This window comes from Prunus dulcis, chromosome 2 (genome assembly GCF_902201215.1).
Source record: "Prunus dulcis chromosome 2, ALMONDv2, whole genome shotgun sequence".
NCBI lineage: Eukaryota > Viridiplantae > Streptophyta > Magnoliopsida > Rosales > Rosaceae > Prunus > Prunus dulcis.
In genome coordinates, this window is record NC_047651.1 from 6,528,257 (window position 1) to 6,543,110 (window position 14,854).

Here is a 14,854-nt window from a genome sequence, read left to right on the forward strand (position 1 = left end):
TATTGCCTGTGTATTGTATACATATTGTATGCATATTGCCATCGTATTGCATGTATATTGTAATGCTATTGCTATCGTATTGCCATTATATTGCCCTAATATTGCCTCTCTAGTGTATGTATATTGACTACGGCTCATCAATGGGTTTACGGTTTGGGCCATATTGCATTCAAAAATAAGACGAGGAGGAGAAAGAAACAACATGCCTTTCAAAAACAGGCAGTCAGTGCATCATAATTGCATCGTAAGACATTGTAAGAAATTATTTTAAAAAATAATAACAACTAAAAAATAATTTACAAAAAAAGGAAGGTATGAATAAAGAGACAGAGAGCGAATAAGGGGAGAAAGAGGCAGAACGAAGCTAGAGAGAGATAGAGAGAGAGCTGCGCTACAGAAAGAGAGCAAAGAGAGAGAGAGAGAGAGAGAGAGAGAGAGAGAGAGCCAAGAGAGAGAGAGAGAGCCAAGAGAGAGATAGAGAGCTGCGATAGACAGATACCAAAGAGAGAGAGAGAGATGTGCCAGAGAGAGAGAGCCGAGTGAGCTAAGAGAGAACAAAATTTCTGAACATGTGAAAAATCAGCAATAAGTGGACAATAATTATATTTTTATAGGTGATATTGTAATACTATTGCTATCGTATTGTGGTTATATTGCTTTAATATTGCCTCTATAGTGTACATGTATTGGCCTAATATTGCTATTATATCGTATGTCAATGGCCATTTGGTCTAATAACAGAGTCTCCACTTCGTTGAAAAGTAATCCTGAATTCGAATCTCATGGACACGACAATTGTTATCCATCCTTATATTAGCATGAATTGATGTTGACCTTTGAAATGATAGTTGGAGTTGCACATCGATTCATATTCAAAAGGAAAGTAATTCTCTCCCTCAATGAATCTTCGTTCAAAAGAAGGCAGCTATCAAATATTGGGTACAAAAATGCAAGGTCCACAGTAAATTAATTGGACACAAACCACATATTACAAAACTAGGATGATTTTTGGCATGCTTGAAAAGACAAGGGCCAAATACAACATAAAAGAAAATCCATTCAAGCTTCACACTAAACATGGCTCAAGCACTCGACCATGGTTTCAATCCAAAACCTACCCAACAAGGGCATACCACGTGTCCATCATAACATAATAGTGGCATTTACAAAGCATGAACTGCAATATGTTTCTTTTTCTCCTAAACAAAATTGTTACTAAAATGGAACAAAAGATCCCTAACATAGAGCAATACAAGCAAAGATAGTCAATTGTCATACACACAAAATTAGTCCTCATCCATCCCTGCATGCTGATCTCTCTCACTAGGGCCACCTGCTGGTTTTGCCATTATAATCTGCAAGATAGTCAAAGCACTGTCAACAACCTTTTTTTAATGAAGGTATTAAACATTAAATAGGCTGCAATCAGATGGATTCATCATTTCTCACAGATTTTTAGCTAGCCAGAAAACCCCCAACATATAGATTTTCTATTTACTATCCCTCCATCCAGACCATTGGTCAGATGCGGTAATGGTATTTTTCATAGTACCATCTGTCAAAGTATATATGACAGTTACTGACATCATGGATGCACACAAATGTTGTTTATCTAACTCTACTGCAACTAGAGTTGTCACAATCTTCCTCTTTCTCTTTCGATCCATGTCTACCCTGCCATTAACAATATTGGCAAGAACAAAATCATAATCTGTGACTTTCTTTTTTATACTCAAACATAAACTGATTATCAGAAATTGCAGAACATAGAATTATGGTGACAGAGAAGCACCACATACCTGTTGGGTTGTTGTTGCTGCTGCTTAGACCCACTTTCAGCAGCTCCCTTTTGGTTCAATAGCAAGTTTCAATTTCAACTCAACTCTTATGTCAAAATTGCTTGCTACAACCTGCAAGATAAGCATAATCAGCAGGATTAATACAAAGCATTGTTGGCCATGGCATTGAAAGTTCTAATACCAATGATGAGAACAGAGAGAAATTAAAAAAACATTCTTTCTTATACTCAAACAAAAACTGATTATTAGATTATATGCAAATTTAATGTCAATTCTCAAGACCACTTAATGGCATAATTACTCGCTTGAAATAGGAGAGAGAAATACTAGATATGGAATCACCTACTCCGCCAATCAATCTAATTCTTGATCTTCATGAATCGGATCAATTCAAATACCCACGTCTTAATAAATACATAGGATGTACAGAAGACTAGCAATACTAATTTCAATGCCATGGCCTTTTTCCCTATTTCCTTAACAGAGTTAATATGGGTTAATATTACATGCACCCATACATCATCATATTGGATATCATGCTCTGTAACACCAGCTTGCATCATATTCAACACATTCCAATTTGTCCATACATCATTCATGACAAAAACACACTATTCTTTTTGGTCTTTACAAAGAAATTTTCGAAACAAAGGTACGAAACAAGATATAACACAAGTCAAATTAATTTGAAAGCATAAGTTATATCCATATCACATGTAGATATAAGTTAACACAGGTCTATAGGATGCTGAAATAGAACAAAGTTCAAAACTTAAAAACAAAACTAAAATATGATATTCAAAAATTCAAATATGACACATCACTCTTAAAGAATCTCACCCAGTTCATCATCACAAAAGTAAGAGACAAGTCTTCTCTGCATTGCAAACAATTCTCCCAGCAGCATGTCAACTCAATTGTTCATTGTCTATGTTTGAGAGCGGAGTTTCCTACAACCTATTGGCATGAAAGAGAAGAAACAGAAATGAGGTTCAAACATCATAAAGCACAACCAATTCACCTTCACAATCAGTATCAGCAACAAGCGCTAGAGGGAAAAGCTCACAATCAACAAAATTATTGCAAGAAGAAACCAGGCATGAATACTGATGAATAACATCACAAGTCTCAAAAACCCAGCAAATTTTTTTTATTTATTCCAATTCACACCTGCACAGCATAAAACAGAGAATTTATTAACAAAACTTGCATTATGCTTCAAGCACAAACCCATGTAGACAGACGCACCTGAACAGAGCAAAACCATTCATGAAGAATACATATATTACTATTAAAAATTAAATTCTATAAAGACAGTTGCAAATAAATCAAAATATAAAACCAACAATAATTGCTTTTGAACCCAACTCACTCATAAGAGTTGGAAAAATATCTCATTCTTCTTCCGACAAACAAAAGAATTAACAAAACACAAAAACCCACCCCCATCATCATCATAACCCTTCTGCATATATCTTCCACCAAAACAGCGAACTCACACACTCCCCTAAAATCCCTAATCCTCCAAAACCCATTTCACAAAAATAAGAAAACTCCGTCCAAGCTCCCCCCCCCCATCAGTCAAAGTTTCAAACCACACCCTAATAGCCAGTAATTAAAACAGACTGAAAATATATCAGGTCATGATAGTGTATGCCAACCCTACTAAATCTAGAATTTTGAAGAGAAAACATACAGCATATCCAACTAATAGTATTAGTCATTAGATTACCAGATAGCCCTTTCACTGCTTGCTCAGGATCCAACACTTCTGGGTATGAAATAGCTGATAGCTGAGGAGAAGAGCCAAGTAGGAGGAGGAGGAGGAGGAAGGTAGACAATCGAAAAAGCAGAGGAGGAGGAGGAAGGCAGACAATCGAAAAAGCAGAGGCGGAGGCAGGGGCGTAGAAGAACGAAGGAGAGAGGAAGCGGAGGCCGTAGAGGATCGAACGAGAAAAGAGGCGGAGGCGAAGTCATTCTAAACCTGTAGTTCCCCTCAGGTTTTCTGAAAATGTGATATGTGTGCAATCAATTTACAATAAAAATGTATTTATAGGTCGTAGTTTTAAAAATTTTGGGAAGGAGTGGTATTTTGACAACAAATTATAAAATTGGTGGTATTTTGAGCTATTTCCCTATTTTTAATTAAAATTATGAAATGGATGTCATTTTAAGCTATTTCCCTAAATTCTATACGAATATTGATATTGTAAATGTATATTAATAACGTATTGAAAAGTTTTGTTGGCTACATTAACAATGACATATAAGTTTTTTTTTTTTTTTCCTTAAAGAACGGACGTTCATTACGGGGCCAATATCCATTAGATTATGCTAACACTAAAATATTTTGGATACATAATCGATCATATTCCACTAAGTTACACAATTTATATGCTAATTTGATGAGTATCTAGTATTCAACTATAAAATAATGAATAGCTACCAACCTACCATGAGCACCACTCACATTAAAACATAAGGCATTCTAAAGCTTAAGAACACATCCATACAACTGTTTACTATAATTACTGCTAATTATCTATTGCTCATCCAGGGGGCATGGTATATATCAAAAAATAAAGGTAAGATCAACTTTGTTTCCCCAAAGTTATGATTTTTCATTACTATACAATTTGCAAAGGATTAATGTTTTACAAAATTACTTTAAAAAGTTTTTGTTTTTATTTTTATTTTTAATAACAGTGGACTGATGGAGGGTTTGATATCGTATGGTTGGGCTAAGGCCCAATTTGGGATCTTCACTTGGGCTCAGTCCAAAAAGAGAGAAAAAGAGATGTGAACTTTGGTGAGAGGAGCTGAGCTTGCTTAATTGGCTCATCTCTTATTCACATCTTGGCCTTGTCTCACCCAGGTTCATTCCTTCATCTTTTCTCTTACAATAAGCTGATTTGATCTGAAGCCGCCTCCACTCTCAGCCTCTGTGGTCAGGTAATTATACAATGATATTTCCAATGATATTTCCACTCACTCAGCCTCTGTAGGTTAGAGCGATATGAACTTCTTCGTCTTATTATTATTCAATTGCATTCATTTGATTTCATTTGATTTCAATTGCATTCATTGGATTTTAGTTGATTTCGGGTTTGGGAGCTTCTTCTTATTATTTGATTTCAATTGCATTCATCTGATTTTATTTGAATTTGGGTTTGGGGGTTAGGGTTTTGGGATTCTTCTAGCATTGCATAACAGAGTTGGAGAAGAGGCATATGGCAGCTATGTGGTCTGTGGTTCGAAGGTCGGGGACTAAATATTCAACATTACAAAAGTAAGTCTCATATCAACACAAATTTGCCATTGTAATCCAAACAAATGGTGATCTTTACTCTCTTAAGACCTTGAGATTATTTTAGTGTTTTCATGCTTCCTATTTTACCATGCTTTTGTTCTAAACTCTCATTTGATCATCATTCAATGTTGTCACAGCAGTCCTCTTTTTGGTAACCATCAGAGTCTGAAAGCTCCGCTAGTTCTGCATCGGCAATATTCTAAATTGCCCCATGTATGTAGGATATTACCTTTTTGTATCTAATGCTGAAATTATTACTACTTTTTGCTACATGTATGCAATTCACTTTTACGGTCTAAAACTCAAATGATCTGAAGCATCTAAACTACATCCGGAGCTCAAAATTACTCAAAATCATAAATTATTGAGCCATTTAATTGTGATTTGATTAATAGAATGCAATACATAGAAGAAGAAAAAAAAAACATTGAAATTACCCCGCATTCTTATCTACTGAAATTCTATGTTTAACTTATCTATTTTTCTTGACCAAAAAAAAAAACTAATCTATTTAAGCATACCCATCTCATGCCCACAACATTGATTTTGAAAATACGATTTGATTCAGGCTCTCATTCGTTTCTTTATTTGAATTACAGGAGTTTAATAAACAATTTGCCTCCATTCAGACAAGGGAGATTATAGACCTCAGGCCCAAAATGGGTCCCATCCGGGACCAAGGTGACACAGGTAACTAAATTACTTCCCTTTTCTTTTCCCTTTTTCAATTTTTCTTGGCCTAAATACCGAATTCTCACTAAAACAAAAAAAACAAACACTAGCTCAATGTTGGGCCATAGCAGCCACAACTTTTGTTGAGGGAGTGCATAGGTGTCGCACGGGGAGAGAGATTATCCTTTCCCCACAGAGCGTGATTGAGGGTCTTGGCCGTGGTGGTGAGCCTGACACACCGTATTATACTTGGAGGGCCCTACAACATATGCGCAGCAAAGGGGCGTATTTGGAGGAGGATTGGCCTTTTAAAGCCAAAAGGCCAAGAAATGTAAGTCAAACACTAAACCCTTAGTAACTTATGAAAAGCGTCCATTCATACATTTTCATTGTTCTATTTTTTCTTCTTCCTTTCAGTATTCTGCAGAGAGGGTTTACCTCAATGGTTTTAAGAGCATACGCGGAGAAAAAGCCATCCAAGCGGCGCTCGATAGGAAGCTCCCAGTGCTGTGCTGCGTAGCAGCCCATCAATCACTTGCATCTTACAAAGGGGTGAGTTATGTAATGATTACGCCTGCATAATAAGTTAAAATAAATATTCCAAACACAAAAAATGACTAATTATATACTTAAAAAGTACACCAAAAATATACAAAACTCATATGCAAACTCGAATCCTATGGGTTTTCGTTCTAGTTGCTAATGCAATTTCTATTTAACTGCAGGGTATCTTGGACGCTCAAGAATTCTATGGATTTATATGCCCAACATGTAGGGAAAGTGTTTGGAGCTGGTGCGATGAGTGTGGATACGGTGAGGGATTCCACGTGATGGTTCTAATTGGATATGGAACATTTAAGGGAATACCGTACTACAGAGCCCAGAATTCTTTAGGAAAAGGTTATGGAGAAAATGGATTTGTAAGAATAATCATGGGCAAAAATATGCTGAGGATTGGAGATGAGGCGTGGATTCCACTTCCAGTGGTTTAACATCTGAATCAATCTTTGGTGCTAATCCATTCCTCTAATGCAGCAGAATCTGGGTGATGCAAATCGCACCTAATAGGGCCAGACCTAGTGGTCAATTGTGGACTCTTAAGTGTAAGCATAAAGTTACCTAAATCCTATGCATATATTTTGTATTAAAAAAAGATATTTAAGTATGGAATTTGGCACATAAGAAAAATTTGTAAGCAGAAGATGGGAGAGAACCTTTGTTTCGCCTGAGACAGTTTTGGAGTAAGAGAAGGTTCGGAAGTATTCTTCTGCTGAAACACAAAGGCGGACATTAACGCCACAGCTTCTTCTGGTTCCAGGTCATCCAGTTGGTTCTCAAACAAACACTCTGTGCAAATCAACTCCTCCCCTGAATTCATTTCGCATGCAACACAGCCTTTTATTTGAACAACAAGGTCAGCATCTATACATCCAATTTCCTTCAGAACATCTGAAAATATACAATTAAAATACCAAAGAGGAATCATAAGTATTAAGCCGCAGAAACTAAGAAAAACACATGCATATCATGGGCATGTACTCGGCCTTGAAAATCTGGCATTTTGTTGCAGTGCTTCATCTGACATTTCATACTTTAGAGCATTAACTTCCTCTTTGTGTCTCTTTATCTCTCTTGCTAAACTAATGTGCTCCTCCAACTTTGTACAACCATAGCACTTATTATTTGCCATCTTTTGCAATAAGTTAGTCCACTTGTAGTATGTTTCCACAAGATTCACATCTCTCAACTTCAGATCTGAACCAGAGTCACAACTATGAAGGTCAGCTTAGAGAGTGAGTTAAACTCTATAATTCTCAATTGATCCAAGTCTTCAGCACATTCTAACAAGTAAAGTGCCCATAGAAGTTATTAAGTTCGTATGCTTTATCAACAATAGAATTCTTGAACCTAACAGAAATAATCGAACAGAAAAGAGAAAGTAAATGGGACAAATCGAATCAAGGAGTGGAAAGTCGGGAGGTCAGATTTCCAACGGTATAATAAAAGCATCCACAGAATGAATGCATCACAACTCTATACAGTTGCAATCAAGTGTATATTAATCTAGGATGAATATAATTTATAATGATACAACTGGACTTAAATTTCCCAAAAACCTTTTATGCTTTATTTAAACTGACAAATAGATATACCTTCCATTGGATGTAAGGCTGGAGGGTACTTATTTCCATTGGATTTTGTGTCCAACAGCTGTTGAACTGTCTTGGAGTAAGCAGGACTGCTACCGTCTTCAAGAAGCCGAACTTGGTCAATCTTTATCTTGCAATTGCATATGCATAAAAAATCCTTGTCATTGACTTCTCTAACCTCAAACCTTACCCCAGCAGCAGAACCCTGGTGTGTTAATTTTATGTTGATGACACCCGATCCTTTGCGAGAAGTGATGCCAGAAAAATAATCTTCTTCAATAGCACGTTTAGATTTTGGGGCCATGAAATAACCTTGTGGAAAATTGGTGTTTTTACTATCTTGCAAGTTACCACTAGCCAGGGGAGTTTGTAATTCAGGTTTCAGCACTAAAACAATGTATTGCTTATTACTAGAAGAAGGAGCTTTCACGACGACTCCAAGCAAGTGGTCCCGGGCCTGTTGGTAAGGCATGATACACGTTTAGCATACCCTCAACTACTCTAACAAAGAACCAGATACAATATCAATGAAAAAACGGAAGAGTCTACTTGTACAGTTTAATATGAGAAAGAGACACCACGGTGGATGCAGATACCAACATATCATGCTTATGTGAGGACTAGAAACCACCAAATCAGCACCAATCAAACATATCACTGGGGAACAAGGACTCCCTTTAACTTCAGTTTCAAGGGTGAAGGGAGGGAGAGTGAGATGCCACAGAGAAATATCTCGATTAACCCTCAAAGTTCCTAAAACTTGCCTTTTCTGTTATCAATCATTTCATTTCCAATGTAAAAATGATGAGTTCTGAGTTATTTATTTATTAAGATTGGTTACCAATTTGTTCTCTAGGCTCAAGATATGGAATAATTCTCAGATTACAATTTATGATGATCTTCCATGCAGGCTGTGGGATCATGTCTCCTGATTTTTTGCATAGAAGTTGTCATTGAAGACTCCAGCTTTTGGGACGTTTAAGGGAAATAAATTGGGTGATTTGTTTGAAGTCGGGGCTAAATTATCACTAAGAAATAGAAAATATTAAAGTCCAAGTCTTATTCAAATTGCAATATTTCATTTTTTTCTTAACACATTAATAATCAACCCACCATCAGAGGACATCATTCTTTTTTTCTTTTTCAACGGGTAGACATCAGATGCCCGCATATTACGAGTATCTCTACATATCATGTAAAATAAAAGAATCACCCATAGTCATGCAGGAAAGCAATCATTCCTATTAGCACAGAACAATAAACAGAAGAGTAATACTACAATTTGATCCTGAGGGAGGAAAAAGCAGGGAAATAAATAAACAAACAATTTAGGATATGACTGGAATTAATGTGTAAACTATGTAAGGGACTTACTGATTGTGATTTCATGACTACCACTCTCCCAGCTGTAAGAAATTTTTGGGCAACAGAGGACTGCATAACTGCCTCCAATATTTCCGTGTAATATGTCTCAGCTTCTGAGTACATGTCATAATACTCCTCAATAGCTGGTTCACCTTTTATACATCTACATGCAAATAGTCATGCAGCATCAAAAATAGAATTGCAGCATATTTGATGAAAGGCAAAACATAACAGCAAAAATAGAATTGCAGCATCTAACAAGTAATAACTTCCATTTACTAAAGTGTCTTAGATGATGCTTTGACAATTAATGATTATCATAGAGATGGATAGACCTTATACATCAACTGAACTGATAAACAAGGACAGCCCATCGTCAATTGCTTAAAAGAAAAAAAAAAAAAAATCAATTTTTTTATATCGTTCAAAAATGCTAGCTAATATGCTATTACAATTTACAAGGCCACAAATGCTATTGTTAGATGAATACGCACTGATAGCAGCAATATCCTCATAATGAGATAATGATACATGAGCCTAAGCCAAAATCGGTTCAAACACAACTATTTTTATGTAGCACTTGGTTAACAGTAAAAGTTTTAAAGCCTGCATGCCTAACAAAGAGCTATAGCCACATTTAGTAGGTTACCACTGGATTGAATATATCATGTAACATATAACATGTGTCCTGACATATTATACAGATAAGTAATAATCATGACTCTGCCATTGACCCACTCAATAGTTTTTGTAGGTTGTGCAAGCTTTCGCATCAGAAGTTGCTGCTGTTCTGGTAGTTTCTTCTGAGCATGGAATTCAGCAAAACTTCTTTTAAGCATGTCCTCCACCTGCAGTGACAGTCCCAATGCACTCACTAAAACTGCAGAGCTAAAACCTTAACTTGTACTTATGATATGAAAAGTAGACTTGTATTTTTCACAAACACAGAATTAATTAAAAGGAACAACCAATATAATTTTTCGTTTTGAAAAACAAATATACTTTTACTCTAAAATTAGCCTTTGTTGATAGAATACTGTGACAATGAGGTTAAGATGCAGAAGCCATTCCATCACTCCATGGACCCAAGATGGTCATTATAAATGCAGCCTCAGAAACGGCCAAGGGTTTTGTTACTTCTCCTAGTGAGCCTCAATCAAATATATTACCCCGAAAAGGATTGTATTTTCACCACAGGTTATTAAAAAAAAATTGTTTAGCTCCCATAAAAGTAAGATGTTATGGATGAACAGTATGTATTTATCCAAATCAACATGTATAAAGATGTCGGTTTTATTTTTAGCTCCTACAATTTGGACACGGACTTCAATTTTTGAAAATTATTGATCTGCAATCTATTTTCTTTTCCCCTATTTATATGAACGGAGTTGAAATGAAGTAAGTAGGCACCTTCAGTTCCTCAACACGAAGGAGATGCAAGATCATAATATAGGTAAGCCGAAACTGAGATTCAAGCCTGGTTGCACTTCCAACTATGACATGCTTTAAATCACTTTCTTCTAGGATTTCATCACGGCACATTACAATAACTGTACCAATTTTATCAAGTCCCCTTCGGCCTGCACGGCCTGCCATTTGAGTGTATTCTCCAGGCAGTAATTGTCTAAATTCCTTGCCATCAAATTTCCTTAACGTATCAAAAACAACCTGCAAAAAATATTGACGAAAGTTAGAAGTTAAGATAGCAATGTTGTATATGCAACTAAAGAATAGCGAACAGGCAAGAAGATGCCTTGTCGGCTGTCAGTAACACATCTGTCAATTTATAAGATATTTTAGTGGCAAATTTGAAATATTTTTCAATACTGAATTTCATCAATACAAACAAAGCACAACTAGTACAGGATGTGAAGTGAATTTGCAGAAATTTATAATATGTTTAGGGGTCATATGCCGTTTCTCATTCATGAAACATAAAACTCAAGTTTTCTCATTCTAGTGAAGTAATGAAACATAAAACTCAAGTTTGAAGTCAAAACCATCAACCAAATCAATTCAACGGCAGAATCAAACTAAAGGAGCTCTTCCACGTGACTGCATTATAAGATGTCAAAATAGAAGCTCTAACACGTGCAGCTTCAAATTAAGGAAATAAATTATTCAATCAACAAATTTGCAGACACTTGTACCATCAGAACTATTTAGTAGGACTTTTTTGTTTTTATAGTTTTGCAAGACTGGTCGATGTTAATCAATAGGAAGCTAATGCAACAAAAGAATTCTGAAATATGTACCAAATAAAGAAAACCACCAAATTCTTGATATTGTAGCAGAAATTATACTTCAATTTTGGAAAAACTGCCCAACAAAACTGACCGTTCTAGCTGGTGCATTGACTCCCATTGCAAATGTCTCTGTTGAGAACAAAACCTACAAAATAACAGATATGGTCACTAAAAAAGTTATTAGATCTAAATTCTAAAATGACCATTAGAACTCAATGACATGTGAAAATAACAGAGAAAATTTAACTCTAATGATTATTAACACAAATATGCAAACTATTTGCAACGTCACTGTTAACATCTAAAGATCATCAACGGTAACTGGAGTATCATTTTGAAAAACAAAATATGAATGTCATGACACAGAAATAACCCAGAAGTAAAATACCTTGATTACACCACGACAAAAAAGCATTTCAACAACTTCCTTAACAATTGGAAGCAGTCCAGCATGATGGACACCAATTCCTCTATGAAGAAGGTTTTGAACTCTGACAACCTGTACATCAAATCATATTATGTCCAAGGCCCAAAGTTATTTTGTTAATTAAAAAGAAATAATTAGCATGTAACAAACCTGTGGTAAAGTCCTGTCAGATCCCTTTAGCCGCGAAAATGCTTTATCACAGAACACACGAATCTCACTTTTCTCAGAACTACTTGTGAGGTCAATCCCATACATACTATCAGCTGACTTATCACAGCGATTCTTTGAGAAACAAAATATAACCACCTAGGCAGACAAGTCAGGGAATTGAAATCAAGATTACAGAATTATTACAAGAGAATGTAATATTAACACAGGCATTTACAAGATAAAGCAACAACTCTCTGGTTCCGAAATATGAGCCGAACTTCTACTCTTTGCACGGACAATTAACAACAGTTCCATAGATACTTGAACTCAAAACATGGAGGAGACATAGTTATTTTCCCTGTTAAATATGACAACCACCAAGAAAACACATTTGGAGTTGCCTTCCTCTTATTTGTCTAAATTTATTTCTTAATTTTGGTAGACAATCTAAAATTTAATATTTTTTTCCCTTTTCATTTCTATTTTATTTCATAAAATTAAAAAAAAAAAAAAAACACTGCACAATTAATTGTCGTAGGGAGTTGTATTATTTCCATAAAGTACTAGAACCAAATAAATTTAAAGCAAGAGACATGCACAATAAGGAATTATATTCAAACATACAGGTAACAGAGACTTCTTCGAGAGCTTGTTAATAAGTGACAACCACAAAGAGGCATCTGATCTCCTTAAACCCCAATTGTTCATGCCATTTCCATTGTTTTGATTTGATCCACCAGCTTTGGAGAAATTCCCCAAATTTTGGGGACCAGATTGCTTCTTTTGTTTTCCCCAGTTAGAACTTTGTTTTTGAGTTCGAGCCCCATCATGAGAAACTGGAGCTGGAGCATGTGATCCACTACCACCAGTCGCAGCACTCATATTCTTTTTCTTGAATGCATCTTTTGCAGCTTTGAACCCCTGGGGAATAAAGCTTTCACTTTCACATATTTTGTAAAGTTCTCCGGAGTAAAATAGGCAGTGCTCCAATGGTACTGGTCTTTTTGTAGTCCTGATATCAAAATTATAACCTCAAATATGAAAATGATGTAAAAAAGTTGACAATAAAGCATTACAAACCCCCTTTCTGCCACATTCTTAGAAGAATGAATAGTAAGCAGTGATAAAAACAAATCAAGATAGTTTTAATTGATTTGAATTGACTCAAAAGAACAAAAATAGTTAAATCCATATGCCACACAGATTCATGCTTACCCAGTAACACGGATTTTCTTTTGCTTTGTCCGTCCAATCCAGTCCGCGAACTCCACTTTGTTTGGTACCTACAAATTTACAATTAACACGTAATGCAATGCATCTGCTGCTGCAAACAAAAAATAAAAATGAAGGGGCAGGGGAAAACAAAGACCAACTGCCCACATATCGAATGCACAAGTATCTTTACAGAAGCTGAGAAGTAATAGAACAGTTATGCCATTGTTTTCAAGGAAGGCTTTTAAAAGATATAGACAACGGAGCAGGTCCCAAGGCAAGGTAAACTAGCTATTCCACCTGCTACCAAAGTTTCGATAATGGGTAGGTACTAGATACAATGACATACAAATTCCATAGCCCGGGCAATATAACGTCAGAAAACAACAAAGATAATGGACACTGCTTTTACACTTGCATGGAAAATACAGGTTGCTTAGCATCTTCTGACACAAAAATACCAATCTTGCAGCTGGAATCATCACTCAGATTATTTGGTTGAAACTCTTTGCTCTATTTCCTAAAAGACCTAATCTATAACTTAGTCAAAGAAACCACTACATACCTTGTATCAGAAAATCCAATAATTGGCATGACTGATAACTCATCAACGTCATCAACCAATGAACATCTATGAACACAAGTGAATCAGTAAGACTGTACATGCACAACCTACAGATAGGCAAAGGTTTAAACTTTAGCAATATAAATTGAAATTGGTTGAAAAAAAATCATGATCTTGAAGCAGATTGCATCCTGTCTCTGCGACAAATGAAGGTATCATCATCAATTTAGCCAAAAAGCTCCAAACTTTATAGCAACAGAGCCATGGAATTGAATTGAAATGAATTAGAAGAGTATCGAAAGATTTACCCTTTAGATTGAGATGAGATCTCTTTCTCTGCGATGATGATAATGATGATGATGGATTTGGTCAACTGGCATGCACAACCTACAGACATGTTATCTATACTGGTTTAAATTCAAAGAAGGAAGGATGGTTGCAAGGTGAACCTTACCCTTTGGATGAAATTCAAATCATACGGACCAAACGACAAACGCAGCCACTGCACAATAGGCAAAGGTTTAAACTTTAGCAATAGAAATTGAAATTGGTTGAAAAAAATCATGATCTTGAAGCAGATTGCATCCTCTGTCTCTGCGACAAATGAAGGTATCATCATCAATTTAGCCAAAAAGCTCCAAACTTTATAACAACAAAGCCATGGAACTGAATTGAAAGGAATAAGAAGAGTATCGAAAGATTTACCCTTTAGATTGAGATGAGATCTCTTTCTCTGCGATAATGATAATGATGATGATGTATCAGCAACAACAGTTTAGTTTCTTCGCAATCTGAGATCGTCCACGAATCTGAAAAGCCCCAATCTTGGATGTTGGAGGTGTTTTTGGTCATCTGGCGTTGGAGGTCAGGCGTCGATGAAACATAACTCTTGTTGAAGAGTCGGTTTGGGATTTCATTAGGGTTCCATACTGACAGACATGTGTGTTAACTACTTTAC

The 14,854-nt window shown here is 35.9% G+C and overlaps 1 protein-coding gene across 12 annotated transcripts; it reads right to left on the reverse strand.

The window, feature by feature from the left end:
* Nucleotides 1–1,054: 1,054 nt before the first annotated feature.
* LOC117617401 (DExH-box ATP-dependent RNA helicase DExH11-like) lies at nt 1,055–14,838 on the reverse strand. 12 transcript variants are annotated; one of them, XR_004584342.1, is made up of 20 exons: nt 14,602–14,838; nt 14,351–14,490; nt 14,205–14,269; nt 13,897–14,003; nt 12,744–13,402; nt 12,120–12,275; nt 11,931–12,041; nt 11,634–11,687; nt 10,707–10,964; nt 10,035–10,144; nt 9,306–9,459; nt 7,935–8,388; nt 6,996–7,230; nt 6,220–6,355; nt 3,532–3,804; nt 2,866–2,969; nt 2,640–2,756; nt 1,800–1,910; nt 1,450–1,674; nt 1,055–1,355 (listed from the first exon to the last, which is right to left on the reverse strand). XR_004584342.1 is itself a non-coding variant. In XM_034346759.1 (14 exons), the coding sequence occupies exons 5-14, from the start codon at nt 12,999–13,001 to the stop codon at nt 6,313–6,315; spliced, it is 1,779 nt and encodes a 592-aa protein (XP_034202650.1). In that variant the 5' UTR covers nt 13,002–13,402; nt 13,897–14,003; nt 14,205–14,269; nt 14,351–14,490; nt 14,602–14,838; the 3' UTR covers nt 5,636–6,312. The 12 variants fall into 12 exon arrangements, 5 of the variants coding, with proteins under 5 accessions (XP_034202650.1, XP_034202646.1, XP_034202647.1 ...); XR_004584344.1 differs by lacking the exon at nt 1,450–1,674; XR_004584339.1 differs by having other exon boundaries at nt 1,055–1,674.
* Between the last annotated feature and the right edge of the window lie 16 nt (nt 14,839–14,854).

Coding starts and splice junctions, on each gene's coding strand:
- LOC117617401 (XM_034346757.1), bottom strand. CDS start 13,001: ATGAGTGCTGCGACTGGTGGTAGTGGATCACATGCTCCAGCTCCAGTT. Junction 10,145..10,706: donor TTCGTGTTGAGGAACTGAAG/GTGCCTACTTAC, acceptor CTGTCACTGCAG/GTGGAGGACATGCTTAAAAG. Junction 7,231..7,934: donor AGCCTTACATCCAATGGAAG/GTATATCTATTT, acceptor GTATATTTTCAG/ATGTTCTGAAGGAAATTGGA.